Source organism: Fundulus heteroclitus, chromosome 24 (assembly GCF_011125445.2).
Source record: "Fundulus heteroclitus isolate FHET01 chromosome 24, MU-UCD_Fhet_4.1, whole genome shotgun sequence".
NCBI lineage: Eukaryota > Metazoa > Chordata > Actinopteri > Cyprinodontiformes > Fundulidae > Fundulus > Fundulus heteroclitus.
The window spans coordinates 18,175,771-18,203,669 of NC_046384.1; the positions used below are offsets into that span (position 1 = coordinate 18,175,771).

The 27,899-nt window shown below is 43.5% G+C and overlaps 1 protein-coding gene across 1 annotated transcript; it reads left to right on the forward strand.

The window, feature by feature from the left end:
- Nucleotides 1-16,705: 16,705 nt before the first annotated feature.
- LOC105932521 (XK-related protein 6) lies at nucleotides 16,706-27,212 on the forward strand. The gene is made up of 4 exons (XM_012871730.3): nucleotides 16,706-17,878; nucleotides 20,702-20,898; nucleotides 21,461-21,878; nucleotides 23,393-27,212. The coding sequence occupies exons 1-4, from the start codon at nucleotides 17,292-17,294 to the stop codon at nucleotides 23,895-23,897; spliced, it is 1,707 nt and encodes a 568-aa protein (XP_012727184.1). The 5' UTR covers nucleotides 16,706-17,291; the 3' UTR covers nucleotides 23,898-27,212.
- The last annotated feature ends 687 nt before the right edge of the window (nucleotides 27,213-27,899 follow it).

The window sequence follows — 27,899 nt, forward strand, 5'->3', positions numbered from 1 at the left end:
GCCTGTTTTCAGTAGCTGTGTTAGCTCACAGCTTCAGTCGCTTCAGCTAGAAACCACTAATCAGGCCCGAAATCTGGGTGTAGTGATGGACTCTGACCTGAACCTCCAAAAGCATCTAAAGACAGTTACAAGGTCGGCTTTCTATCACCTGAGGAACATTTCCAGGATTAAAGGACTAATGTCTCAGAAGGATCTGGAAAAACTAATCCATGCATTCATCTTTAGTAGAATTGATTACTACAACTGTTTTTACAGGTCTGCCTAAAAAGTGGATCAGACAGCTGCAGCTGATCCAGAACGCTGCTGCCCGCGTCCTCACTAAGACTAAGAAAGTAGAGCACATCCCCCCAGTTCTAAAGTCCTTACACTGGCTCCCTGTATCTCAGAGAATAGACTTTAAAATCCTTCTGTTAGTCTATAAATCCCTGAATTAGCACCTAAATACATCACAGACTTGTTATCAGGGCATCAACCCTCCAGACCACTCAGGTCTTCTGGTTCAGCTTACTAGAACATACCTAGAACCAAACATGGAGAAGCAGCATTTAGTTCCTTTGCTCCACATATCTGGAACAAACTTCCAGAAAACTGTAAAAGTGCTGAAAGCCTGAGTTCTTTTAAATAAAGATTAAAAACATGTTTAGGATTGCCTTTGCCTGTTCTAGTTAAACTGTTTTACTGAAACATCATTAGTTCAACTTTGTAGTCCGAGTGTTTTTAATGTTTGCTTTTAATTTCTATTTTTCCACATTTTGTTTCTACATTTTATTCCTACTTGCTTTTATTCTGTTTTTTCCCCTGTATTTTAATAATGTAAATAATTAGGCAACATTCATACATGTAAAAAAAAAAAAAAAAAAAAAAAAAAGAAGTCCCTGACAGTTAAATTCCTTTCAACCACGCTGCTCAACCTCGGGAGCACCACTGATACAACCAATTCCCGGCAGTGAGAAAATATTTACACCACAGCAGATTGTGGAGTCTGATACATTTCATCACTCCCCCGAACTCCCACCGCCGTCTCTCAGAGCTGCCGGCTAATCGCTGTCATAGACACGACTGCGAGGGCATTTTTCACATCTTGTTCCAACCAGAAAGAAAAAGACCAGCAATATTTTTTGCTTTATGCTCCGCACCGTGTGCCACCTTTTTTCAATAACGTTGACTCCTCAGTAGGCCTGTGACTCCACGCTGATGTATTAGCATTACTCATGACTAGCTGACACTGATTATTAATGATATCTGACATCTGAAGAACATTTTGGTGTTAACCTTTCTGAGTCAACCCGACACCAGAGCTGTGCATGTGGGTTGCGTGATAAATCAAAGTCAGGGCCTTTTCTCCAATATTTTTGGTTCTTTGCTCAATAATAGCCAGTTTAACTGGTAAAGCCTGTAAATGACCTTTTCTAGTGGTGTTAAGAAACTTTGAAAACAAAATAGCAGTTCTTAGAAAGTAGGGCTCAGGAGTTAATGATAATGATAATCATTTGTTTATAAGGAAGATATCCAGAAACACCTTAAAAAAACATATAATTTTAAGTACTGTACGTTGAAATGTATCTCGTTTAGGGCCAGACGATAATTCAATAACAATATATATCGATCGATAGACTTGTGTTGCAATAGAAAAAAAAAAGGTCGGTAAAAATGTCAGTACAAGAACAATTTTTCTTCCTTTTTGGTTCTAGCCTTTCATCTAGGTCAGGGATTCCGTAGTTTTAAGCAGTCTTGATATGTTTTATGCTGTTTGCTAAACTGATTGTGGGCTGATGTGGTCTTGTGTTTGACAGATGTCAGCTGCTGTGATGTAGAGGCTGACCGGAAAAAAAGAAAAAAGATGCTAACACTACAGGCACTGATGGATTACACCTACATATTAGGAGTGTAACCTGGAGTATCTTCGTCCTGGCCATGAAGTGATGAGAGACAGAGGCTTCTTCATCAGAGATCTGCTGTTTGAGAGGAGATTTAACCTCGTTCTACCAGCATTCACTCATAAAATGAGGGCAGTTGTCTGAGCAGGATCTAACTTCCACAAGGAGGATTGCAAATGTTCACATACATGTGGAAAGAGTTATCAGGAGGCTCAAAGTTTTCAAAATCATCTACTAGACTGTACCCATCAAGCTGGTATATAAAATGGACAAAATCTTTAGAATCTGTGCAGCCTGTTGAACATGCAGGGGAAATCATCACGAGGATGCTGATTGAGCAGAGAAGCTTACATGTCAAAAAGATCCTGATTTCCACTGAAGCTTAAGATTTATAAAGAATAATTTAACAGCCTGCCGTGCCTTGATTGTACTTTCATTTGTTAACATTTGTCTTTAAAATTTTATTTTTCTAGGTGTCTCTATTTTGCACTGCGGATTAGTTACATTTTACTGTAAACCAGTGGAATTATAATACAGATGGATGTGTTTTGGATCTCCACTTTTAAATATTTCTTTGTTTAGCACTTTGATGTTTTACATTTTGAAGTTACTTCTTCTTAAGAACTTTTCAAGTATTGCATATCCTTATTTTCAAACCATTTAAATGGTTACATATACAAAAATTGTGTCCAACTAAAATGTGTAATATTGAATTTTTTAATTGATTTCACTTGCTAATGTAATTTGCATTTATTCATGTTTTGATCAAGTGGATGTTCTCCAAGCACATGTAAAGAACAAAAGTGCATCTTATGTACATAAACTGGTAAGAAGATACAATATTTCACTTATTGAATTTATTAACTTAGGCAGTTTGTTTACATTAATGGTGAAACATTGCTAAGTTTAAACGTTTGACTCATAGCATATTTTAGGCCATTTAATTCTTTGTGGCGCAGGAAACATCCATCATTCAGCCTTTTGGGGACGACGCTGCTCATATATGCAGGACAATCCAATCAGACCTTTGGCAAAGTTAAAGGAACAGTTATTTTTGTTATATTACAGTCCTTGATGTCACAATATTTATATAAAAATATGGATAGTTTATAGTGACAACTATAAACTATCCATATTTTTCCACCTATCCAAATTGACATTCAAGATTAGACTGTTATGAATTAGAATGGTTTTACAGAACGGGAGTGGTACGCTGACAGAATAATACCCAAACTTCAATGACCTTAACCCAAGCAGCCTCAATGAACAACAGATCAGGCTTTTACTTATCTTGAAAAGATGCACAATCTGTTGATTAGAAAATAAAACCGTTATTCATATACAAAATTTTATTTAAAAAATGCTTTAGAGGCCAATGTTTTCATTAGCTCTTTACCACCGATACCCTAGCAAATAAAATAGAAATAAAGTTACAGCATCCATCTAAAGCTAACTTACATTTTAACGTGACAAGCTTACATCAAGAGCTTTGAGACCGCACATCAGATCGGTACAAGTTCAAGCCTAAATATTATGAAGTAGGTAGTCGTTTGAAAGTTTTGATATCCAATTATAGCATCAGTTCAATCCCAAAAATGTAGCACCGCTATCTCTGCTAAATTAACTGACCAGCAATCTAATCACAACGAGGCAACAGTTAGCATGTTTTTGTCTCAGAGGATTCACTACTGTGGTCAAGCCAGCCGATGTTCATGATCGCTTGGTCAAATCAGCGGGACATTTTTTCCAAGTGTGCATATCTACTAACATTTACGGTACTGGTGATGAAAGCACTCTGCTGGTAGTGACTGTTGGGCAGGTCCGGTCTCTCAATCAGACCCATGAAACATACGATACCTAGTTTACAGTAATTATTCCCAGTAGTGAACTAAGTCCAAGATTCATTTACTACTCAACTAAGTACTTCATAGACTACTTGCATGCATAATATGAAGTACTTTTACTGTGTACTTTTAGAGTAATACTTTGTCAAAATCCTGACCAGATCACCAGAGTAATGATATTTCGCCCAACACTCAGGTAGAATAAAAAAAATCAAAGATTCACATACTACTGAACTAAGTACATCATAGACTACTTGCATTTATTTCAGCTCCTTTGCTGTGATTTCCAGTTTGGCAGTTTCTTCCTCTTGGTACCATTTATTTTTTTTGCGTGCCTGCCTATCACTCTGCCTATAAGGCTTTTTTTCTCCATAGAATACCTTTAACTGTTTTGGTTTGCTTGCTTAATTCTGCATCCTTTTCCTCTACCCTGCTATATAACGTCAGCATTCAGATCAGTCCATCACTGGAGCAGTAGTTAAGGAAAACCTTATTCTGTAACTGAAAACAAGTTTTATTTCCCAGGTGTTTAATGATCCCGTTTGTGTTGTGTTTAAAATATAAATTATAAGTGTTTGTGGTTTTGTCTTAGATATGTAGGGAAGCTTTGAAAGGGGCAATTATGATGTATTTGATTGCATAACTTTAATAGAGATTCATCATTTCCATACCAGCAGTATTGAAAGTGCACATGTCCTCCTCTCACAAGCCATCTCCTTTCTGGATGTCCCAAAGGACATATCAGGTAAAACAGGGAAGGCTTCCATTATAACACCAAGCTAATATAGCAACACCTGTGTCAGCACTAATACTCATTCAAACATTCATATTGCACACATTCCTTCCAATTTTTACAAACAGCCTGTGCTAGTATCTGGGTTGCCATTTGTAAGGTTACACAGTCAATATCTAACAACGGTAATGACCCTAAGAGAATAAATGGGGTTTCATTTTGCAAATCTGATTTTCACCATGTTATACATTTGTACACGTCACAGTTCCAAACTAAGTATTTAATTACAAAGCTAAGTGCTTAGTTTGTAAACTATATATTAAGTTGCAAACCAAGGATTTAGTTTTCAAACTAAATACGTAGTTCCAAATTAAATGTTTAGTTTACAAACTAAACGTTTACTTTGGAGCTAAATATTTAGCTTACTAATTAAATATTTAACTTAGAACTATGACTTATTTATAGATTTATGAATAACAAATATATGAAAATGAACCCTGCCTTTTATCTTTTATGACAGTCTGAACATATTTTGCTATAAATCTTTCATTGTGTAACTTTACAAACAACTCCATAAGCCTACTAGCAGGGATGGAAAATATACAGATAATAATTTACAGAGAGAACAAACCTAAAAGGCTTGATGTGAAAGCATATGTGTTATCAAGATGGACACAAACTAAGGATTTAGAGTTAAAGTGGGCTAACGTAAATATACCTTAGCTTACATGTGTCTGCTCTCCTCTTGACACATCTTGGAGTTTTTATTGGAACTTCGTAGCCCAGTCACTTTTCTGCCATCGTTCTGTAAGTCTTTTGTCCACAAAATGTAAAGAACAAACATACAGTCGCTTCGGTGTTTTCTTCAAATTTAAAGCTTTTAACCACAAGCGAAGGGATTTCTCATTGTTCGGTTGGGCGTGAAGGACGCAGGGCGCCTCGCATCCACAGCTCTTGTTCACGGTCGATGATTAAAACACTCCTGCTCCACATAAACCTTTCTTTTACACCGGTTAATATTACAACCTCTAACTGTACAAATGAGCCTCTGACTTCCTCGAAGTCAGAATGAAAAGTAATTTGCTACAAAGTAGCTGCATAAGCCACTTTTCAGCTTGCTAGCCAGTGACAGGAAGTGACCAACCGGAAATCTTGCACAAAAAAATACAGGCATGCACAATCGAACAGCATAAATAGGCAAAATAAATAGGCAAACAAGTAAAGTATGATTTCTTCTATTCACCTCATTAAATATTATGGTGCATATTTGTCATTGGTCAGTTTGAGAGCTTTATAAAGAGAACATTAACGGTCCCTGCTGCATTTATTGCTTCCTAGGAGGAAATCTAAGTCTGAGAAGTTTATCGTTTATTTGTATTTATTCTTAATATTTTCTTTCAACCAATGTGAAATCAAGGAGCATCCAGGTGAAACTGGGAGCAGTACTGTTTTTTATGTAAAGGATGGGAAAGTAATGTGGAAGCTAAAGTGGATTGCAAGAGCAGTCAGATCCAGAAAACATGTTTAAATTTTGTCTGGAATATTTTCTGTCATGTTTGGTGTTTTATTTTTGGGTTTTGTTCTTTAGTATTTTGTGTATTTACATTCTGATTTGTGGTGTAATCTTTACTTTTCTTTTCACATACATACATACATACATACATACATACATACATACATACATACATGTAATGTTCTGTTCTGGTTCATGTTGTTTTGGTTAAGTTAACTTTCCTGCCTTAGGGTTTATTTATGTTTCCAGTATTGGATTCATGTTTAGCTTTAACTGTTTCAGTTATCTGGTCTTCTTTATTAGATTTGATTAAAGCTTGTGTTCTGTTCAGTCTTAGTCTTGTTTTCTATCTTGGGTTTTCTCTTTATGGTTATTTTTGCTATTCTGCTTGTTTGTTCCCGACCAGATCTCTGCCCTTCTGTTTTTTGAGCCTTCCCTCTGTTCTTGTTGCCTGCCTGAAGTTTGCCTGGTGCTTCTTGTTGTTTTGGACGGCCTCAGGGAAACATTCTTGTTTTGATGGACAACATTCTCCCGGTTCTGCAGTGGTCAGCTGCTGGAAGTTCTGTCTGCCTTTTTTCAGTTATTTAAACCACGGTGTTTTTCTTGTTCCACTGGATCTTTTGTAAATAAACCTATTAAGCATATGCTCCGTGTCTGGTTGAATATCGGGTTCTGTTAAATCAATCATTACAGTACGTTCTGGCCATAATCATGAACCCGTCACCGACACGTTATCTCCGTTCTGGAGGAGCTTTGCTTGCAAAAACCGGCGCTCCACCCCCCCATCCCTGTCACGTCAATCACTCACCGCAGTTCCGTCCAGATCCGGACCTTTTCCTGGAGATTGACGCGGAGGTGGTGCGTGAGCTCCGTCCAGATCTCTTTCCTGAGCCGCCACGGTTTCTCTCTTCTGACACGGAGGCACAAGGATCGCCACGAGACTTGGCAGATCCTTTTCCTCAGGAGAGATCAGCCCCCCTGCAAGATCTGCCCTCTCGTCGCAGGAGGAGAAGGCGACAGCTGGTCAGCTACACCTCCAGCTGTTCCGAGCGTCGATCAGATGAGCCAGCAGCCTCCATTGTTCTTCCAGCCACTTCCTGCCCAGCAGACCAGAGTCCTCCACTTCCCACTCCTGAGTTGTCGACAGCTCCTCCTAGTGGTGCCCCAGACGCCAACTACAAGTCATTGGAGGACAAAATTAGAACTTTTGCCCCCATAATTAAACGCCTCAGGGAGGTTCTTCACTGCCGTTATTCGGCCGAGTTGGAGGCAAAATTAAAGGAGGTGGAGGGGCACTACAAGTCGGCCCTCCAGGCTTTCTATAGCCCACCACAAGCACCTGTCCCCGAGGGTCCGGCCGACGCCTCGGCACAAGCACCTGTCCCCGAGGGTCCGGCCGACGCCTCGGCACAAGCACCTGTCCCCGAGGGTCCGGCCGACGCCTCGGCACCAGCCCCCGTTCCCGAGGGTCCGCCGCCAGTGGGCGACGAGGAGACCCAGGGGGGTCCGCCGCCAGTGGGCGACGAGGAGACCCAGGGGGGTCCGCCGCCAGCGGGCGATGAGGAGGTGGCTCTGCAGGGTCCGGCTCCACCCGAGTTCCGAGAGGGGGTCCAGGACGACCCGCCTCTTAAGCTCCCAGAGGGGGCCCTGGAGGGTCTGCCTCTGCCCAAGTCTCCAGAGGGGGCCCTGGAGGGTCTGCCTCTGCCCAAGTCTCCAGAGGGGGCCCTGGAGGGTCTGCCTCTGCCCAAGTCTCCAGAGGGGGCCCTGGAGGGTCTGCCTCTGCCCAAGTCTCCAGAGGGGGCCCTGGAGGGTCTGCCTCTGCCCAAGTCTCACGTGGAGACCCAGGAGGGTTCGCCGCCACCGGGCGCCGAGGAGAACCGGGGGGCTCTGCCGCCAGCGGGCGACGTGGAGACCCAGGGGGGTCCGCCGCCAGCGGGCGACGTGGAGACCCAGGGGGGTCCGCCGCCAGCGGGCGACGTGGGGGTCCAGGAGGAACTGCTTCTGCCCAAGCCCCAAGAAGGGGTCTTGGAGGACCCGCCCTCGATTTCAGCTCCAGTGCCGACTCCCCGCAACTGTAAAGAAGAGCATCCAGTGCCTGCTCCCCGCAGCTGTAAAGAAGAGCATCCAGTGCCTGCTCCCCGCAGCTTAAAGACTCAGTCTCCTGTGCCTGCTCCCCGCAGCTTAAAGACTCAGTCTCCTGTGCCAGCTCCTCGTAGCGTTAACGCACTGTCTCCAGTGCCAGCTCCTTGCAGCTTTAAAGCTCTATTGCCTGAAGCCTGTAGTCAGGCCCTACCCGAAGCCTGTAGTCAGGCCCTGCCCATAGCCATTAGCCAGCCACCGCCTGTAGCCATTAACCAGACGCCGCCACCCATAGCTTTTAGCCAGGCTCTGTCATTAGCAGCCTTTAGCCAGGCTCTGTCATTAGCAGCCTTTAGCCAGGCTCTGTCATTAGCAGCCTTTAGCCAGGCTCTGTCATTAGCAGCCTTTAGCCAGGCTCTGTCATTAGCAGCCTTTAGCCAGGCTCTGTCATTAGCAGCCTGCAGCCAGGCTCCCTCCTTAGTCGCCTGCAGCCAGGCTCCCTCCTTAGTCGCCTGCAGCCAGGCTCTCTCCTTAGTCGCCTGCAGCCAGGCTCTCTCCTTAGTCGCCTGCAGCCAGGCTCTCTCCTTAGTCGCCTGCAGCCAGGCTCTCTCCTTAGTCGCCTGCAGCCAGGCTCTCTTCTTAGTCGCCTGCAGCCAGGCTCTCTTCTTAGTCGCCTGCAGCCAGGCTCTCTTCTTAGTCGCCTGCAGCCAGGCTCTCTTCTTAGTCGCCTGCAGCCAGGCTCTCTTCTTAGTCGCCTGCAGCCAGGCTCTCTCTTTAGATTCCTGTAGCCAGGCGCTTCCCTTAGCCTGTAGTCTGGCGCCTTCCTTAGCCTGTAGTCCGGCGCCAGGGTCTGCTTTCTTTCTCTTCAGGCCCCGCCAACGGTCTCCGAGGTTCCTGCTCCGCCGACGGTCTCCTGGACGCCCGCCGGACATCCTGACTCACCGGGGCCGCCCGCCGGACATCCTGACTCACCGGGGCCGCCCGCCGGACATCCTGTCACGCCGGGGCCGCCCGCCGGAGAACCTGTCACGCCGGGGCCGCCCGCCGGAGAACCTGTCACGCCGGGGCCGCCCGCCGGAGAACCTGTCACGCCGGGGCCGCCCGCCGGAGAACCTGTCACGCCGGGGCCGCCCGCCGGAGAACCTGTCACGCCGGGGCCGCCCGCCGGAGAACCTGTCACGCCGGGACGACTGCCGGACATCTTGACTTGCCAGAGATCCAGCCACTTTGACTGTTTGGGGCCTTTTTCCTTGAGACATTTTATGGTTTGGATTCGTCCCTTAAAGGGTTGATTTCTGTTTAGACTTTTGTTTTGGTTGTTATGAACAGCTTTCTTTTTTCAGACACTGGCCCTCCATCCTGGAGCCCCCTCCTCCCACCCGGTCTGACTTTCGTTCTGTTTTGGTCTCCCATAGAGGTTTGAGGACGTCTGGAATCCGTCCTTGAGGGAGGGGCTCTGTAATGTTCTGTTCTGGTTCATGTTGTTTTGGTTAAGTTAACTTTCCTGCCTTAGGGTTTATTTATGTTTCCAGTATTGGATTCATGTTTAGCTTTAACTGTTTCAGTTATCTGGTCTTCTTTATTAGATTTGATTAAAGCTTGTGTTCTGTTCAGTCTTAGTCTTGTTTTCTATCTTGGGTTTTCTCTTTATGGTTATTTTTGCTCTGTAGTTGTTCATCTTAGTTTCTGTCCTTTCAGCCTTCTAGTCTTTTCCCTTCTTGATTACTCCCACCTGGTTTTGGTTAATTAGTCCCTCCCTCTTCACCTGTCAGCAAGCCTATTTATACCTGTCTCAGTTCCCTGCACTCTGCCAGAACGTCTCTACTCCTCTCCACTCACATGCTGTCGGTAAGAGCCTTCCTGCCTCTGCTTATTTTTGCTATTCTGCTTGTTTGTTCCCGACCAGATCTCTGCCCTTCTGTTTTTTGAGCCTTCCCTCTGTTCTTGTTGCCTGCCTGAAGTTTGCCTGGTGCTTCTTGTTGTTTTGGACGGCCTCAGGGAAACATTCTTGTTTTGATGGACAACATTCTCCCGGTTCTGCAGTGGTCAGCTGCTGGAAGTTCTGTCTGCCTTTTTTCAGTTATTTAAACCACGGTGTTTTTCTTGTTCCACTGGATCTTTTGTAAATAAACCTATTAAGCATATGCTCCGTGTCTGGTTGAATATCGGGTTCTGTTAAATCAATCATTACAATACATACATACATACATACATACATACATACATACATACATACATACATACATACATACATACATACATACATACATACATACATACATTATAATCTGTATATGTTGACATTTATTATGCCAGTTAGAGCCATATGTATTCACTATGTCAGTCAAGCTCCCCAGTATTTAAGTCTCTTTGTTTCTGTTATTCTCTGTTGGTTACTAGTGCTGCTCATTCTGCTCCGATTCATTAGTTTGAACATTTTCTAACTATTGTTAAATAAAGATTTCATTCACAATAAGGCTGCCTCATTCCTGCCTGCCTTTTGGGTCCTCAAGCAACCCGATAAATGGCAAATTCTTCTTTGCTAAAGAGCTCAGTCAGAAGAGGCCAGGGACATTAATTTTGAATTTTTAGAGCACATACTTTCAATTGACTTTAGGTGAAAACTTTGACTGGACCTTTGACTTGTAGCTGTACCTATATGGTTTGGGTTGTTGTCCTGTGGTAGGTTTCAAATCCATATTGTTAATTTCCAGATAGTGAATTTTAATTGATTTTTCTATTTAAATCACACTGATTTCCTTTACCAAACCCCACTCTTTTCCGTCTTTCATATCCTACCTAGAATCCACTATCCTTGCTTCATTTTTCAGAAACTGAACACAGCGTTCCCCTTAAATGATGCAGCAGCAGACTCCCTGACCAGCAGCGAACAGTGTTTGAACTAATGCATAATAGAGACAGAATAGCTCAAGCAGAAGGGCCTCTCTCTTTGTGCCTCAACAAATGAGCACAATTCACTTTCTTACATTAGTTAGTTCATCCTGTGCCTCGACAAGATTCATTTAAAATCTATGTAACACTCAAAAAAAGCCCTCCATCTATAATTAAGTGTCCCCTCTTCTTGCTTCCTCTTGGATAATCTTTGTGTTCCCAAGTAAAAGCTGCTACAGCGCCACGTGAACACTGACCTTGACAATTAATGCAAGGTTCTTTGATCGCAAGGAAGCTTCAAGATGTCTTCTCAATTACAATTACCTTAACAAAGCCCCCAAAGAAGTAATAAAACCATTACACAATGGTATATTAAATGTAATGACATCCATTCAGTGCCCTAGGAGAAGGAAAGATTGTGCTTTAAGTATTATCCCTGTAATTTGAGAAACCCAAAGTGACATTTTAAATGTTGAGGAAAGTCATTAGATTACACAAACATTGTGCCTCTATAAGCACATATGTGCTTGCATAAGGCCAAGCAAAATCAGCTCCTCCTTGCATGAGTTACTTTCTTCCACACATGAATGTATATTTGATCTTTGGTTAAACTTTAATGAGCTTGTCACAATTTACACTTTGACGGTCTACAGCTTAAATCAGCAACACTTTCAAAAATCCTGTAAACGTATCCATCTGCTCACGTGTTGTTCAAGCAGACTGAGCTTCTGCTCGAGCTAAATGTGGTTGGTGATATGACAGGAATCACGGAAAAGCCCAATTGTCATAGATCAATAAAATTATCTAAATCTCTTGTATTTGTTGTGGAGCTGCGATGGTTCAGTAGCTGTCAGCTTGGCATGTGTCCTTTAACAACCCATTCTCACTGAAAAATGTGTAATATCCACGTTGGTCCACAGGGGGAAACGTAGTATTGTCACAATTTGGCTATTTATTCATTTACTATTGACTTGCAAGCCCCGCGAAAAAAAAGAACATGGCTGCCGTTGCCTGTGGAAAGGTAAACATTTAAGCAAAAAAACTGTTTATATGCATTTTGATTACATTTCTAGTGAGAAGTATGGATTTTATTTTCATAATCTTTGTTCAGAGAAGGTAGATAACCTTTCCTTTATTAGTTTCAGTGAAGATTTTTTCAGAAAGACGCAAGGAAGTGTCGTTTTTCTACCTACCTCACAGAGTGACACCGAGATTCCGGTACATATGAAAACAACATTTAAGAAAAACAATTGAAGTTGATCCACAGGCGTTTGGGTTTTGGTTTTATTTTGTGTTTTCGGAATTTCCTTGTTGTCTATTCATGTTCTAATGGTCTTGTCATATACTGTTGTTATTTTTGCCATTATGACTTTTGCCATATTATTTCATTGGTCTGTTTAGTTTCTTAGTTTATTCTTGTGTTCTATTCTTTGTGCATTTTGAATCTATTTCTCAGATCTCAATCAGTCTTTTCCCCTTGGTTGAGAAGTTTCTTTGTATCCTAATTCAGCACCATTTGTGTTAATTAGTCTCCTTCCCTCAGTCTGGCTGCTTTCTTTCGGCCTCAGCTGCTCCTCATTACACCCTGATTAACTCACCTGCAATCAATGTCTATTTCCACTCTTCTCTCACTATGTAAGGTCGCTGTTTGTCGTTGTTCATCTCTAGAGTCTTCTGTTATGCTGCCCGTTACGCTGCCTGTGTTCCATGACCTCCTCTCTCTGTCGTTTCCCCTGTACGCTATCCATTATTCTTCATTAAAAAAGCTCTGTTTGACTCAGTTTTGCACTTCACAACCACACGTGACTATGTGCATCATGACATTACATTATATGTCCACCGTCTTTGATTTAAACATGGTCACCAAATATTTTTTTACTTTGAATTTGCGTTTTACAGTTCATGAAATGGAAAAAAAGCTACATGCGCAAATATGCGTGGTAAACTTGGTAAACTTGTTAAGACATACACAAACTGTCCGCCATCTTAGATTAAAATCTGACATTAAGAAAGTTGTGATATGCGATAAAATTTGTAATTGTTGCGACAATACAGCTTACAAGAAATACAGAAAGTTTGAATGTCTTTCTGCTTTAGGATTCTAGCAAACCTAGACCCCAGATAATTAGTAGTCTATCCAGATACTAAAAAAAAAAACGTGAATCATTTCCATCTCAAACACAAGGTTTTAATGAAAAGGTTGCTTCTTTCCAAATAATCGTGTTTTGGCAATGCAATAACTTAACTGTAGTTTCTCATCAACTTCATCAACTGTTGTTATACGTTTCATGACTTTTTTGTTGCATTAAACAGCAAATGTCACTAAACATAATAAGGGCACTGAGGGTCTGAACGCAGGGTGCTTAAATAATTAGCTAACACTTATTGTGCTTCAGGCGATGCTTTGCGATTTGCATATTGCGATGGCGATAAATTTGTGATTTATTGGGTGTCAAAATACAAATGAAGTACCTCAGTTGTTTTGATTTAAATATGGCCAACATTTTTAACTCTGCAACTTTCAATGTCTTGTTACTAAAAGTCCTATATAAAGAAACTTACCTTAGCTTACCTTACCTTGCTACTTACATTGGAATTATGGCTATAGGCATAATTTCTGCAGCAGTACAAATTTGTTTAGCTAACTTTGTAACTACACTTTTTCATTTAAAATACTTTACAGAGTGATGATTAGAGGGATTATCAGCCTAAAAGCTTTACATTCTATCAAAAAAAAATAGTTTTCACTGCATGTTTCCCTCGGCAGAAAAAGATAATTATCATTTTATCGGCCAGACAACGGGAGCTATGATTATAAATTGGTATCATTTGTGTTCACATTCAAATTAAATATGGAGGAGGAAGCTGAATTTCAGGGTTTGTTTTTCTCATAGCCCACAAGCATTATAGTATTCTTATTTAATAGGTTAGCATTTGTAGGAAAAGAGCGCTCTTTGTGGAAAAACTGGCTTGTAGCAATACCACAATAAAAACTATAATTTATACCAAACACCTTGGAAACAGGATTTTTTAATGATTGCAATTATTCCAACACCCTACAGCTTTCACACCCATAGTATTTGGTGTTTTTTGACAGAAGTGCAAGCAACAACAAGACTAACTGAACACGTTTACATTTACAGCAGTTTTCTAACTAAAAAATCATCTTTATCTATCATTTTGTGGTTTGATTGCAGGATATTTACTGATTATTGAGTCACATCAAGCACAACTGGATCTGAACAGTTTTTCCCACTGCTTTTTAGACTCATTTTTTTTTTCAGGCTGAAAGCTGTCAGCATTCTCCCCTGCCGCTCACCCTGCCGTGCTCGCATTATCTTCAACAGAGTGAGCCTTATCTACATCCACACAACAACCCAGTTCGCCATTTATTATCCATCCAATTTTTTCCTACAAAGCTGTACATCATTAGTGCATCCGACGCTCCTCAGCTGTCACATGTACAGCGCCTGGTTCTTCACTTGCCAGTAAACCTCCGAGTTCCTTCCCCCACCCCCTGTACACATCAATCTGCTTATATGAGAAGTCCTCAAATGTTGAAGCGAAGAGGAAAAAATGATTCTTAATTGGAGCGTCTATCTCGTCTAATTCCATCTGAAACCTCATCAAGCTCCATCCTCCTGATTAAAGCTCTCATTAGTGTCTTTGTGATCAACATCAACTTGAAGCAAGGTTATCATTCGGATCATATGAGTTTCACCGCTGATTTAGCTGCAGCGTTTTTTTTTATTTGCCCCCACTGAGGAACAGAACTAAATAATCAGCATGCTGGATCTCAAGCTCTCGGGTATTTTTACTAATTCATTTGGAGGAATACTGTGTAGTGGAGGGTGGGACTGCAGCTGCAACGTCGTCTTTCACTAACAAGGTTGCCTTTGCGTTTACACTTTTTTTTTTTCCCCCACTGCTATCTGGGGGTTGACGAAACTGGTCAAGGTAGGCTGAGGCCATCTCAGGCAGAAAAATATGTAAACTCGCATAAACGCGGGGAAAGATATCTGTGCGGGGAGTTTTCCCTAGGTCTGGATGCCAGGGACAGAAATCCCGTGCTACGAGCTAACAGCTGTAAAGCCATATATGCCGTTTCCCACGTCCTTCAGCCTTACAGCTGTGGTTGTCATGACGACCGGGGCTAATCTCCAGTGGACGGCGAAGAAGTGCAACGGCTTGCATGAAAACGTGCTTCTGAGTTTAAAGAAACATGAGGAAATCTCTAAGTTCACTTTAGGGTGCCTAAAGGCATTTTTGGGTTCTTTTTTTTTTTTTTTTTTTTCCAGAATCTATGCTGGTTTTGAGACTAATATGTTTATTTCCCATTTTCTGTCATTCATAATAGATAAAGGATATACATTTATATATAGACTACAATAATATTATACTATACTATTATACTATATAATATATTATATTATATAAATGTATCCTTTTTATCCTATTTTTTTTTTTACTGTGAAATTTGTTCTTTCTCCTTGCCTTTTTCCTGATTCTATCCCTACAAAAGCCCAATTTTTTTCTGATTTCTCTCCAGCATCCTCTTTTCAACCCCCCTCCCCACTCACCCACCCTCCACCCCCTCCCTAAATCCATGTATTCTTTTCTTCTCCTCTCCGAAAACCCATCTCTCTTCTGTCGGTCCCAGCCTCTGTCTTACCAACCCTCTTCTTAGAACACGTAGTTCCCATCCTGTCTAAATCCAAAGGCCTCTGCCTTCCTGGTTGCTCAGCAGGAACCAACAAAGTATGTCATGGACGATTAGGGTGACATGACGAAACGGCAGACATGCGGATGAATAAGGGGTTCAGAGATGATAACCTGGAGTATGGGGACAAAACTGGAGCACTGACTGATAGACTAGAAGTGTTTCTTCTGCATGTCTTACATTCAGATGGGTTGTAACTCGGCTGAGTAACGTTTTTGAGCAAAATTTACTTTTAGGAATAGTTTTATGGAAGACTTCTTGTTTGTACTCAAGCTTTATTATTATGCTCTATCTGCTGAGCTCGTGGAGTCATTTGGAGGTCATTTGGAGATATTATCATTGGTTACAGGTACTTTGCACTGTTCTAACAAACACAATATTGCCAAATTTTATATATATATATATATATATATATATATATATATATATATATATAGATATATATATATATATATAGATATATATATATATATATATATATATATATATATATATATATATATATATATATATATATATATACACACACACACACACACACACAGGTGACTGTGGCTTGATGGGTTGAGTAGTGGTCTGGCAATCAGAAGGTTGTGGGTTTGATTCCAGCTTCCCCTTGCCACATGTCGATGTGCCCCTGGGCAAGGCACTTAACCCCAAAATTGCCTACCGAGCTGTGTCCTTTTAGTAGTTATTTTTGTTTTTACTTTAGTCTTTAAAATACCAGAACTTGTAGATTACATAACTTTATAACTTTATATTTTTGTCTGTCTGATAATGTGATTTTTTTAATATGATTAGTTACTCAGTAGAGTAGCCTTCTTACCAAATACTTTTTTACTCTTGAGTAATTTCTTGGTTGCTTCTACTTGAGTAAAAATATTGTTAAATCTTACAATTTTTTGGCTACTCGAACAGCCTCTGCTTGCATTCGATAACATTCTGTTCCCAGACGCTGCAACAAAAAAAAGTCCCCAGCAGGTCCAGATGTGCCTACTGGGTTGAAGTTGTTCCGTCCAGCAGGGGGCGGAGTGAGCGTGCGTGAGTGAGGGAAAGTGAGCAGCAGAGGGGAAACGGGAGCTGCAGAGGGGCTGGAGCTGCGGATAGCAGAGGAGCGGACAGTGGTGGCAGCAGACACCGGGAACCTGCAGGCTGCGGCCAGGCGGCACGAGGAGCGGGACTCGGTGGTCCTCGGTTCAGTAAACGGGGAGGCTTATACAAGCAAACAAAAGTCGCGTGTCCGGTGGGCTGTCACACGCGCGTCTCTTAAAAAAACAGCGGGAGATGCATTACGTCATCACCTCCCATCGCCCTGGATGACCGCGCTCGCAGGAGGAGATGATGCGGGGCTGCTGGTGTAGAAGAGAAGCAGATTCCGCCGCTGCCGCACGCGAACGTCCGGGGGCGGTGTCCCGCGCGGGGCAGGGAGAAGAAGGGGAGCCGCCCTCGCGCGGCCTCTGGCTCTGATGGCTCCTCGCGCCCCGGGCGGGAAAGAGACACAGCAGTCGCCGCGGCGCGAGAGGGAAGAGGACAGGAGGTACCTGGGAAGTGACGTGGTGTCCGCGCCCCGCAAGCAGTCACCACGGTGCGGTTGTCGTGCATTTCGCAGGAGGGCAGGAGCGGGAAGGGGAACATGGCCGCGCAGTCGGACGGCGGCAAAGCCGGGGTCGGCTGCGGCGGCGGCGGTTTCGCCCAGCTGTACGATATTGACTCCGAGGAGCCCCTGGACTCCGCCGCCATCCACATCTGCCAGTGCTGCCGCTCCTCCGCCTGCTACTGGGGCTGCCGCTCAGCCTGCCTGGGCTCCCTGCTCGGCGGGGGCCAGCCCCTCGGAGGGGCCGGCATCCGGGAGACCCACTGCCCTCCCCGCGAGCAGCTGTGGCTGGACTGCCTCTGGATCATCCTGGCCCTGCTCGTCTTCTTCTGGGACGTTGGCACGGACCTGTGCCTGGCGGCGGACTACTACCAGAAGCAGAAGTACCTCTGGTCCGGCCTCACGCTCTTCTTCGTGCTGGTCCCGTCCGTGCTGGTCCAGATTCTGAGTTTCCGCTGGTTCGTGCAGGACTACACCGGCGGGGGGCTCGGAGAGGTGGAGGGGCTCACCAAGAAGGGCACGGTGGTCCAGGGATGCTCGTATCCCGGAAAGGACCGCCTGCAGCTGGCCACCATCTGGCTGTGGCAGGCCACCATCCACATCCTCCAGCTGGGACAGGTGTGGAGGTGAGAACACACCTGAACCTCGCCTCGCCTCATCCTTTAGTGCAAATGTAGCTGGAGTATTTTAGCTGTCAACCTCTAAAGAAGAAATGTTTTAATAATGAAAAGAATTATTGTGTCGCTCTCCATGGTGCTGAAGCATTCTCTGTCAACCTTTAAAGAAGAAATGTTTTAATAATGAAAAGAATTGTCGTGTCGCTCTCCATGGTGCTGAAACATTCTCTGTCGCCATACTGTTACGTTTTGCTTTGTTACAACCGAAACCTTCAGTGTTCCTTATTGGCATTTAATGTGACAGACCAACACACGTTAAGGAAAATCTGAACGGATTCACACCAATCCACCAAAATAATAATAATAATATAATCCAGCGTGACCAACTGACTTGAGAAGTCACCTTGTTTGAGGAACAAAAAACAAGTATAGACTAATAGCACTGCGCATTATCTCAAACACATCACCTCTGTTTTTAGGTGTGGCGATGGCAGCATCATACCATGGGAATGCTTTTCTTTAGCAGAGCCAGGAATGCCGGTCAGAGTTGCTCGGTTAAAGTGGAAAAAAAAAACAGGGGTTGATACTGAAAAAGACTTGAGACTAGGGTAGAGGTTCAGTTTCCAGCAGGACAACACCCCTAGTATGGTTCAAGCCTATGTGGGTTATAATGTAAGTCGGAACGGCCCTGTCAAAGTCCAGACCTAGATGCAATTGAGGATCTGTAGGAAGACTTGAAGCTCGTGTTCATAGATGATCTCCACCCAACCTGACTGACCCTTTACCATGAGCTAGGAACACCCAAAAGGCTCAAGAAATTGTCAAATCTGCCGGCCATCAAAATACAGCGAAGTTTGTAGTCGTATCCCGACAAAACATGGAGACATTGAAGGACTGGCTATGCTTTTTGCAAGGCACTGCGCAGCAAAGAGGTCAGAACTCCGTATTTTCGCGTGCATGCGCGCGTCCGTGCATGCCGGCGTGTGTGACGAGTGGAAAAAACGGTGTCACGGCTCTTCCCCACGAGTGTCAGCGTGCATGGAGAGTACAAAGAGGAAAAGCATCTGCGCTTCTGGCAACTCGTCTCTCCCCCCTCCCCATCTGACACACGCACACACAGTAGGACATGCTTAGGTGTTAATTGAGCTGCTAAAAGCACTGTCAGAGGAACGGCATAGAACGACACACGGGCACGTCTTTGTGTCGCAACTAGACGTAGTAGTAGTAGCAGCAGCAGCAGTGTGCAAGGCCAGCGTACACTATAAATCCCTCCCTACCCTTTTCTCCAACAGGACCCTCTAATGGTGTCCGGCAGCGGAAAGGTCGCGTTATGTGTGTGTGTGTGTGTGTTTACTCCCAGAACCACTTAGCTTCACTGCTTCGAGTTGTAGGGTTAAACCGACCCCCTCCGCCCCTCACCGTTACACAAACCACAGAATGGACCCTCCCACCTGGAGCAAGGAAGAAAGGAAGTGGTATGGCCTGATTGAGACAGATTGCTTTAGAGATGAAGAGGCTGTGTGTAAGGGGGAGGGTGAAGGAATAGAGATCAGGAGGAGGATGGTGAAAGAAGAAGTGAGAATGATGGGGTGGGGGGGGTGGGGTGGAGGATCTACTCAGATACTTTAGAGGCACATCCTCTCACGGCAGGGCTCATCGAATTTGCCTGCCAGTCGGTATTGACCTGAGAATTACAGAGAAGACTTTCTCCTTTTCAGAGCCTTAAAGGGGCAGACAAAATCCTCACACATTTTCCTGTTCTCTAGTCCGGGACGTAAAGCATTCTGATGCAGGCGGATGTTGGCGTCTAATCATTAATGGCACGGATGCCAATTTTTTTATGTGGTGCAATTAACGACTGGATTAATAATCCCGTGTCGAGATCAGACGGGATTTTCCGACAAACAGCTCTGATGATCTGGAATAAACAAGAATCTGTTGAACACATTCAAAATATGTATATACAGCCTAAAACAAACATGTTTATTTTTATATCCAGTTGCAATCAGACCCATCCCGTCCTACAAGGAGTTTACAAAGGACTGGTGTTCAAGTTTTTTCAAACCCTGGCTTTATGGTAAAGAAATAAAACCAACACCTGAAATGGAAGATGAAGTGTTTCTGTATAAGATAGCCGTGTCACAATTATTCACCCTCCTGTATAATGTTGTTTTTAAAGCGATTAGACAGGTTGAACATACATGATCCGGCTGGGCTGCAGTGGACTCACTCAGCACTTTATTAAGCACACCTTGTTCCTATCTTGTAGGACCCATTTGTTTGCCTCCAGAACTGCCTTAACTCCTGCGTGGCGTAGATTCAACAAGGTGTTGGAGATTATTACTGAGGCAGTCTGGTTCATATTCACATGATAGCTCCACATTCTTTACGCCATTTAAAGCTTGTGCTGTATATTTCCAACCACAGGAGGAGTAACAGCCGTACCTGTATAACGCAGGACCACGCGGATGCTCGGATACTTTTTTCTGTTGATCTCACACACATACATGACTCTGCTGCTGACCTGAGACTTCTCAATGACCCACGTTCAGAAACCCACTCAGCGTGTACCATCAGCAGATTCAGAGTTACGCCCAAAGCCGGTGTTTTATTCTTCAGAGATCTGTCACTCCGCTGTTTGTAGTGGCTCGCCCCGATCTTGAGTCATCTTGCTGATCGTACTCTTGCTTAGTCAGTTGTTTGGTCTGGAAAGACGTCGTAAGAATAGCGAAGCTGCTCCGCGCGAAATGTGTACAGATGGCGGGATCCTGTTTCTGATTCACGCCGCCATGTCCGGCGGTCTCTAATGTAGCTCCTGATCTTCCCCCGCAGGTACATCCGAACGCTCTACCTGGGGGTCATGTCGCGGCGGCAGAAGGAGCACCAGCGCCGGTGGTACTGGGCCATGATGTTCGAGTACGCCGACGTCAACATGCTGCGCCTGCTGGAGACGTTCCTGGAGTCGGCGCCCCAGCTGGTGCTGCAGCTCTACATCATGATCCAGGAGAACCGAGCCGAGACCTTGCAGTGTAGGTGGAGGGCAGGCCACCGAGGGGGGGAGGGAACGGGGGCGGACGTGCCGTGGCATTAACGCCGTGTTTCCCCGTAATCGACAAAGCACTTGTTAGCCAACAGCTGCACAAGCGGTAATTAGCAATTTGCACACATTGTGCTCGGCAAATGTGCGGCTGCAGATGGCGAGGAGGGTTCAGGTGTCCCGATGAAGGAGGCAGCGCTATAAGAGTCATGTGCCTCCTCTTCCCTAATCACGCAGGATATGTATCATCTAGTCGGCCACACACTGGCGTTATTCATCCCTACTCTTGAGGTTTTTTTTGGGACTTTAATGCAAATACGTGACTTTCACACACAGGGGAGGGGGAGGGGGGATGAACACACTGGCTGGGATAATATAAATAACTTCATCCTACAGCATCACAGCCAAATGTTTCTGTGGTGTCACACGCCCGCTCTTAGATAATGATGTGTCCAACGGTGTTACACAGAACGCCCCCGGAGAGACTTGCAAATCCTCTAGGACGGTGCTTGCTTTCTGTTCCATAAGCCTCCTCTGTCTGTCTGTCTCTCCAGGCGTCTCCTCCCTGGCCTCCCTCATCTCCCTGGCCTGGGTTCTGGCCTCCTACCACAAGCTGCTGCGCGACTCCCGGGACGACCAGCGCAGCATGAGCTACCGCGGCGCGCTGCTCCACCTCTGCTGGCGCCTCTTCACCATCTCGTCCCGCGTCCTCTCGCTGGCCCTCTTCGCCTCCCTCTTCCACATCTCCTTCGGCATCTTCGTGGTGCTGCACTGGTGCGCCATGGCCTTCTGGGTGGTGCACGGCGGCACCGACTTCTGCATGTCGAAGTGGGAGGAGGTGCTCTTCAACATGGTGGTCGGCATCGTCTACATCTTCTGCTGGTTCAACGTGAAGGAGGGGCGGACGCGTTACCGAATGATAGCGTACTACACCGTGGTGCTGGCCGAGAACACTATGCTCACAGGCCTGTGGTGAGTCATCGTGGATGAAATACTGAACGCTCACATGAAATGATGACGTTTAGTTAAAGCATACTATGAATATACACTGGACATCCCGTGCCTTGCTAAATTAGTCATACCCCGTGAGACTTTTTCAGATTTCTGTTCAATTCCTTCGGTAGTCAGACTGAGCTGCTTGGCCAGGTTTCAGTAAGTATGTTCCAACGAGTCGATGTTAGGCGTTCAAATCTACGGGCCCGGTCAAGCATGGCGATGGCAGCATCACGCTTGTCGAAAGAAAGCCACAAGATCCGGTTACTATGCAATATGGAAATGACTGGGTCAGTGTGGCAGAATGAACACAGAATATGGAAGAATGTGTGAGAAGTTTCCAGACTTTACGCCTGGTTCTTTTGCCTTAAAGTAGGGATGCAGCAGTAGGAAAATGTTGGGCCGAAATCAGTGTCCGATAACCAATGTTAGATATATTTTCCCCCTACTTTCGACGCCGTCAAAAAAAAAAACAACCACACCGCTAAGATTGCTTCTCTGCTTGAGTTAAACGCACCACCGTCCTGCGCTGCATCGCCATCCCGGTCACATGACCAAACAAATACCACATGGCCAACCCCCTCCCTAAACACATACACAGAAATAAACATCGGTTATTAATACGGACCCAGTGTTATGTGTGAGATTGATGCTGGTATATAAAAAAAAAAAGACTAACATCACCCGATACCACCGTTGATGCCAATGTAGCGTCGATCCCTGTCCAAATAGATGATAAAGTCAGAATTTCCGAAGGATAATTTAATTCATACAGTGATAATAATCAGTTTACTACTGTTAAATTTGAATTATCACTTCTCATCGTGATTTTATACCAAACTTATTGATCGGTTAAGAGTAAATGAGGGAGTCAACCAACAGATAGACTTGTAAAAAAGGAAAATCTGATTGTTTTTTGTTGTTGTTTTTGGCATCTATATGTTCTTAGACAAGAGGTTTGCACTGGGCCTTTGTGTGGTTTAAAAACTTTGTCTGGTTTGGGAAACAAACAAAACACTAAAACTACCGATTTTTGAAATTCACAAACAGCTTCTGTAATGAAGCTGTGTTTAGTGAAGGCAGGGCTGCCCCAAAGTTTTATGGAGCCTGGTCAAAATTTTAAATGTTGACCTCAAGACAAAATTCAAACTCCTCATCACGCTGTGTATAGTGAAACAAAGTGGTGGTAGCATCATGCTGTGGGGATACAGTGACACAGTAGCTGGTCAGAGGAAGATGGATAAAGCTTAATACATGGTGGTCCTGTTAGCGACTGCACCTTCCGGCTGGAAGTCGACCCTAAACGTGCAGCTAAACGGATCAAAGTATGTGTTAGACAGACCGCTCAGAGTCCAGACCTAATACAAACGAGAACTTTGCAAGACCTGAAATCTCTGTTCTCAGATGCTCTCGGCTGAATGAACTAGAGCTAGTTTGCGGTTGTTTGTAGTTCTTAAACAGTCATTTAAATCCGCGTCTCCTCTCTGATGCAGGTACGCCTATCGGGATCCGGTGCTGACCGACTCGTACGCCGTCCCGGCCCTCTGCAGCGTCTACCTGACATTCGGCGGGGGCGTCCTCGTCATGTTCCTCTACTACGGCTTCCTGCACCCCGCCACCACCCACCTGCAGCCGAGCCCGGCCTCGTCCTGCTGCGCCCAGCTGCTCTGGGGCCTCCCGCTTCCCCCGTCGGCCCCGCCCTCTGCCCCGCCCACCCCGGCCCATATGGCCAAGTCCCAGACGGAGGAGGACGTGGCCGAGACGTGCCTTCCCGTCTTCCAGGTGAGGTCCGCCCCCCCAACCTCCAAGCCCGAAGGCCCGCTGATAAAAATCGATATGCCCAGGAAGCGTTACCCGGCTTGGGACGCGCACTACGTAGACAGGCGCCTGCGGAGGACTATAAACATCCTGCAGTACATAACGCCGGCTGCTGTGGGCATCCGCTATCGCGACGGACCGTTGCTGTACGAACTGTTGCAGTACGAGTCTTCGCTTTGACACACACACACACACAAACATACAGAGGTACACCTGAGCACATACAGCACTATAAAATGTACATGTGGATGTTCAAACTTAGAGAAGATAGAGGAAAAAAGTCATGAGCAAAAGGTCTCACTTGATATAAGCACATGCACACTAAAGCAATCTCACTTATAAGCACACAGGCGCACGCACACACACACACACACACACACTCACACACACTTCTTGTAAGTCCCGTGGCTATGACTCAGCAAGCTGCTTCAGTCCATCTTCTCCTTTCTCACTCCTTTCTCTCTCCATTCAGCTCCTCTGATCGCTCTTCACTTGGTCTCATTTTTTATGAATTTCCCCTGCACAAGCTGCTGTAAGAGGGGAAAAAAAAGAAATTTAAAAAGAGAAACGAGCACATCTCTGCAGCAGCACCCGACCGCATCATTTATGTTGCGATCGTCGCGCGTTGAGTAGAATAAATTAACGTGACACAAAAGAAAGAAGGCAGAAAAAAAAGTCACTTACGAAAAAAGAGGATTGTGATCACGTGGTTAGCCTAGTCAAAGGGTTGTAAATATTTTCTATGTACAGAGCAGATATTTTTAATGTAATAATGTCACTTTGTGGCCGGGCAAAGAGCTTAAAGACGGTTCTGGAAGTTTGTTATGAAAGGTTAACAAAGGATTAAACCAGTGCGAAAGGGAGACGGAGACAGAAGACAGAGTTTATGTGATGAACTTGCAAAGAAACGCCTCATATTAAGTTTTGGTCATTCATCTCGAGGGCATGTAGCTGATTTTCAAGTCAGAACAAAGGAGCCGTTTAGAGAAGCAGCGGAACATCACAGCCGTGTGTAGTGTCTACAAGTGGAAAGAAGGAGAAATTGTTCATCGACTGGATTTTCATTTTTCAAACCTTTCCTAATACCAGCAGATGGTACATTTAATACCAGAAGTCAATTAGCGTAAGATAACCGGTTATGATTAGCCTGTATACAATCAAACAATCATTACCAATAATAATTTAGAGTAAAAAGTTACTAAATAAGTAGTTTTCTGAATCTTGACAATGTAACTACATTACATGTCTATCCTTAAAACATTTACCTTACTTAAACCAATTTGGAGGAAAAAAACAAACAAACAAACAAAAAGCTAACTTAACTAAACCGATGTTAATCCAAACCAAAATAAGCATTTTACTGATTTAAAGCAGTGGCTCCCTTTGGGACAAAACACCAAATATTTGGTCCACTTCTAAGATTATACGTCACAATGTACAATGGATAATAATAATTACAAAATGAAAGCTGTTACAAGAGATACACAAAGCTGTCAAAAGTAAACAATATAGTCTCTTTCTTTAATTAGCTTATTCTTTTAATAGTTGGCCTATTATCAGTTTTCCGTTAACACCCCTCAGAAAGTATTCAGCCGATGGTTACTTAGGCGGAGTTCACACTCCACCAGTCGGGCCTTTATGGTATAGTGGCAACATGGAAGCCACTCAACGTTAATAAAGCACATGGTGGACTTTAGCCTAAAACTTTTGTAGCGATTGTCAGACAAGAACAGAACTTCTTGGCCTATGTTTTTCTGTGGAAGAACCCCACATTTCTTAGCTAGCCAAATTAAAAATGAAAAGAAATGGCAGCTGTACTCACAGTTTAACTCTAGAAAAATGTTTTGCTTGTCACACTTAAAATGCTAAAACTGTACAAAAACTGAGACAAAACCATTAACTGTTTGAAGAAATAGCCCCAATTAAGTATTGGCCGGGTGTAGCTAGCGACAAAAGCTACACCCTGCTAGCTAGTTAGAGATTTCAACTAAATTAAGAAACTATAATTATACCTGTAGTTTTAACACAATTTTCTATAGAGGGACAAATCCTTGAATTTCAAAATGAATCTTTACTTTAATTTAGACCTCTTTTATTTCCTTCCTGAGCGCTAGCAATTGCTTAGCAAATTTGTTTTTTTAGCTTCAGTAGACTTATCTATTAGCTTTGTTTGAGCTAAGTTAAGATACATTTCCAGAATAAAGGAGATAAAACTAAACGTTTTTGGACTAAACCATGCTGCTCGTATATTATGAAGAAAATACAGTAACTATTACATGACATGCTAGTGACAGAAGTCTCAGTGTAAGCAGATGTCTACCGTAAGAACTAAAGATGAAAACAGAAATAGAGATGAGGCAGCATAATATGCGTACCACATTGTGTTGCGTTTTGTGTATGTGTTATCTAACTGTTCATTTTCCAGTTTGACTTGCAAGGGTTGTGGGGGAGGCTTTAATATTTTACTCAGACTTTAAAAAAAAAAACCTGCTAACACTCGGCAAAGTGGTTCTCGTCAGTGGCAGACGACAGCAAAAATCCCAGATCTGGGGATTTACAACAGAGAACAAATATACTAACTAATGATTTCTGATCCGTGCGTAGTGTCTCTGTGCGATGTCTTATTCACGCTGGTCCTACGCTAACAGGGTGCAAGCAGCAAAAGCTGATACGAAACAGTTGTGGACTTTAACCGTCACGACCCCCCCTGGATGACTTGTCTTCTCATGCATCACGTCCAGTATCAACTCCTCCAAAAGCCACCCACGGCTGAGCTGTGATGTGTGGCTCATTATTTATTTATTTTTGGTTTGTTTATCCGTGGTATACAAGCTGTTACATTGGCAGGCGACAGCAAATGGTGCCGATGCATCAATCACGGCCCCGTCTGCGGGAACGACGAAGAAATGACACGCCGTCGGGGGGGTGGTTGCAATCGCACCAAGGGGTGAAGTGTAAAAAAAAAACACATGTTTTTGCCATGAACTTGTGATTTCAGCTAGAGGGCAGGTGAAATACAAATACATGTTTTTATTTTTTTTATTTTACCGTTGCTTTTGTTGGAGTTAAAAAGTTGGCCATATTTTTGAATTTTAGTCTAAACTGTCCTAAAGTTATTAGTTTGTCACATTTAAGCTTGATGCCTTGCATCTAGGTTTGAGACTCTTACTAAAGTTACCATTTCCACCAAAGCTTTCTTCTAGGTTTCAAATGACTCTTGACTACATTTGATCATCTCTAGTTCAATGTAGGGCTGGGGGAAAATCGATTTAATTGATTCATTTGAATTTACAATTTTTTAAGATTTAATTTTTGGAAAATCTGGATTTTATTTTGCCAACGCACTCATTGGGTTTCCATGAAGAGAATAGCAAGCAATGCTCAATATATGTTTGAGAAAATTTATTGTCAAACTATTGTTAAGAGGAAACTTTTTTTTACTTTAATACGAGACACTTTAATTTACTCATTTAGTTGTTGTTTTTTTTAGTTAATTTGAAGTTACACAAGTGAAGTGAAGCCTGTTCTTAGCTCATTGTGTAAAACCACTAGCAGCAAACATTTTGTTATATTTTCATTGTTTACATCTTGTTTTACAAGAATGTTTCACAGCTTCTATTTAGTTGCACTTTGAATTCAGGTCTACTCCCAGGCGATATACTTGACATGAAAGCAAGTTTTGAAAATAATTTAATTTTGTGAAACATAAAGGAGGAAAAAATTGATTCATAGAATTGGGTAAAATAAAATCTGAGATTTTATTTTTAAGCCTAATCGCCCAGCCCTAGTTCAATATCTGCAATACTCAATTTGCAACTCAACTCAACTTTAAGTAAGTACCACTGCTGTATATTTAAAGTTTTCCAAGTACCACCATGCTAACATATATTCTAAAACAGGCATACAACAGGACTTTAGTTTCCCAAAAGTCTGTATTCCAGCTGGAAAGGTTGTGGTTCATTACCAACCCTGAGTCCACAATCCATTATGGCCGACATGCATATAATAGCTGCAGTAAAAAGCATTCCATAAGCAGTTTTGATGGTTTTATCTAATTAAACCGGTAGCAGTACTTTACAACCTTAACACGTTGATAAATAATTAAAAAAAATGCTCAGAAGTGTATCATTATTAGCTTTTATCTGCTGAAAGCCAATAGCTTGGTCACTGAGAATATCAGTT

Bases quoted from the DNA above. Each gene is read 5' to 3' on its own strand.
- LOC105932521 (XM_012871730.3), top strand. From the start codon at position 17,292: ATGGCCGCGCAGTCGGACGGCGGCAAAGCCGGGGTCGGCTGCGGCGGC. The intron at 20,899-21,460 runs GTAGGTGGAGGG...CTGTCTCTCCAG, and splicing joins CCGAGCCGAGACCTTGCAGT to GCGTCTCCTCCCTGGCCTCC. The intron at 21,879-23,392 runs GTGAGTCATCGT...TCTCTGATGCAG, and splicing joins ACTATGCTCACAGGCCTGTG to GTACGCCTATCGGGATCCGG.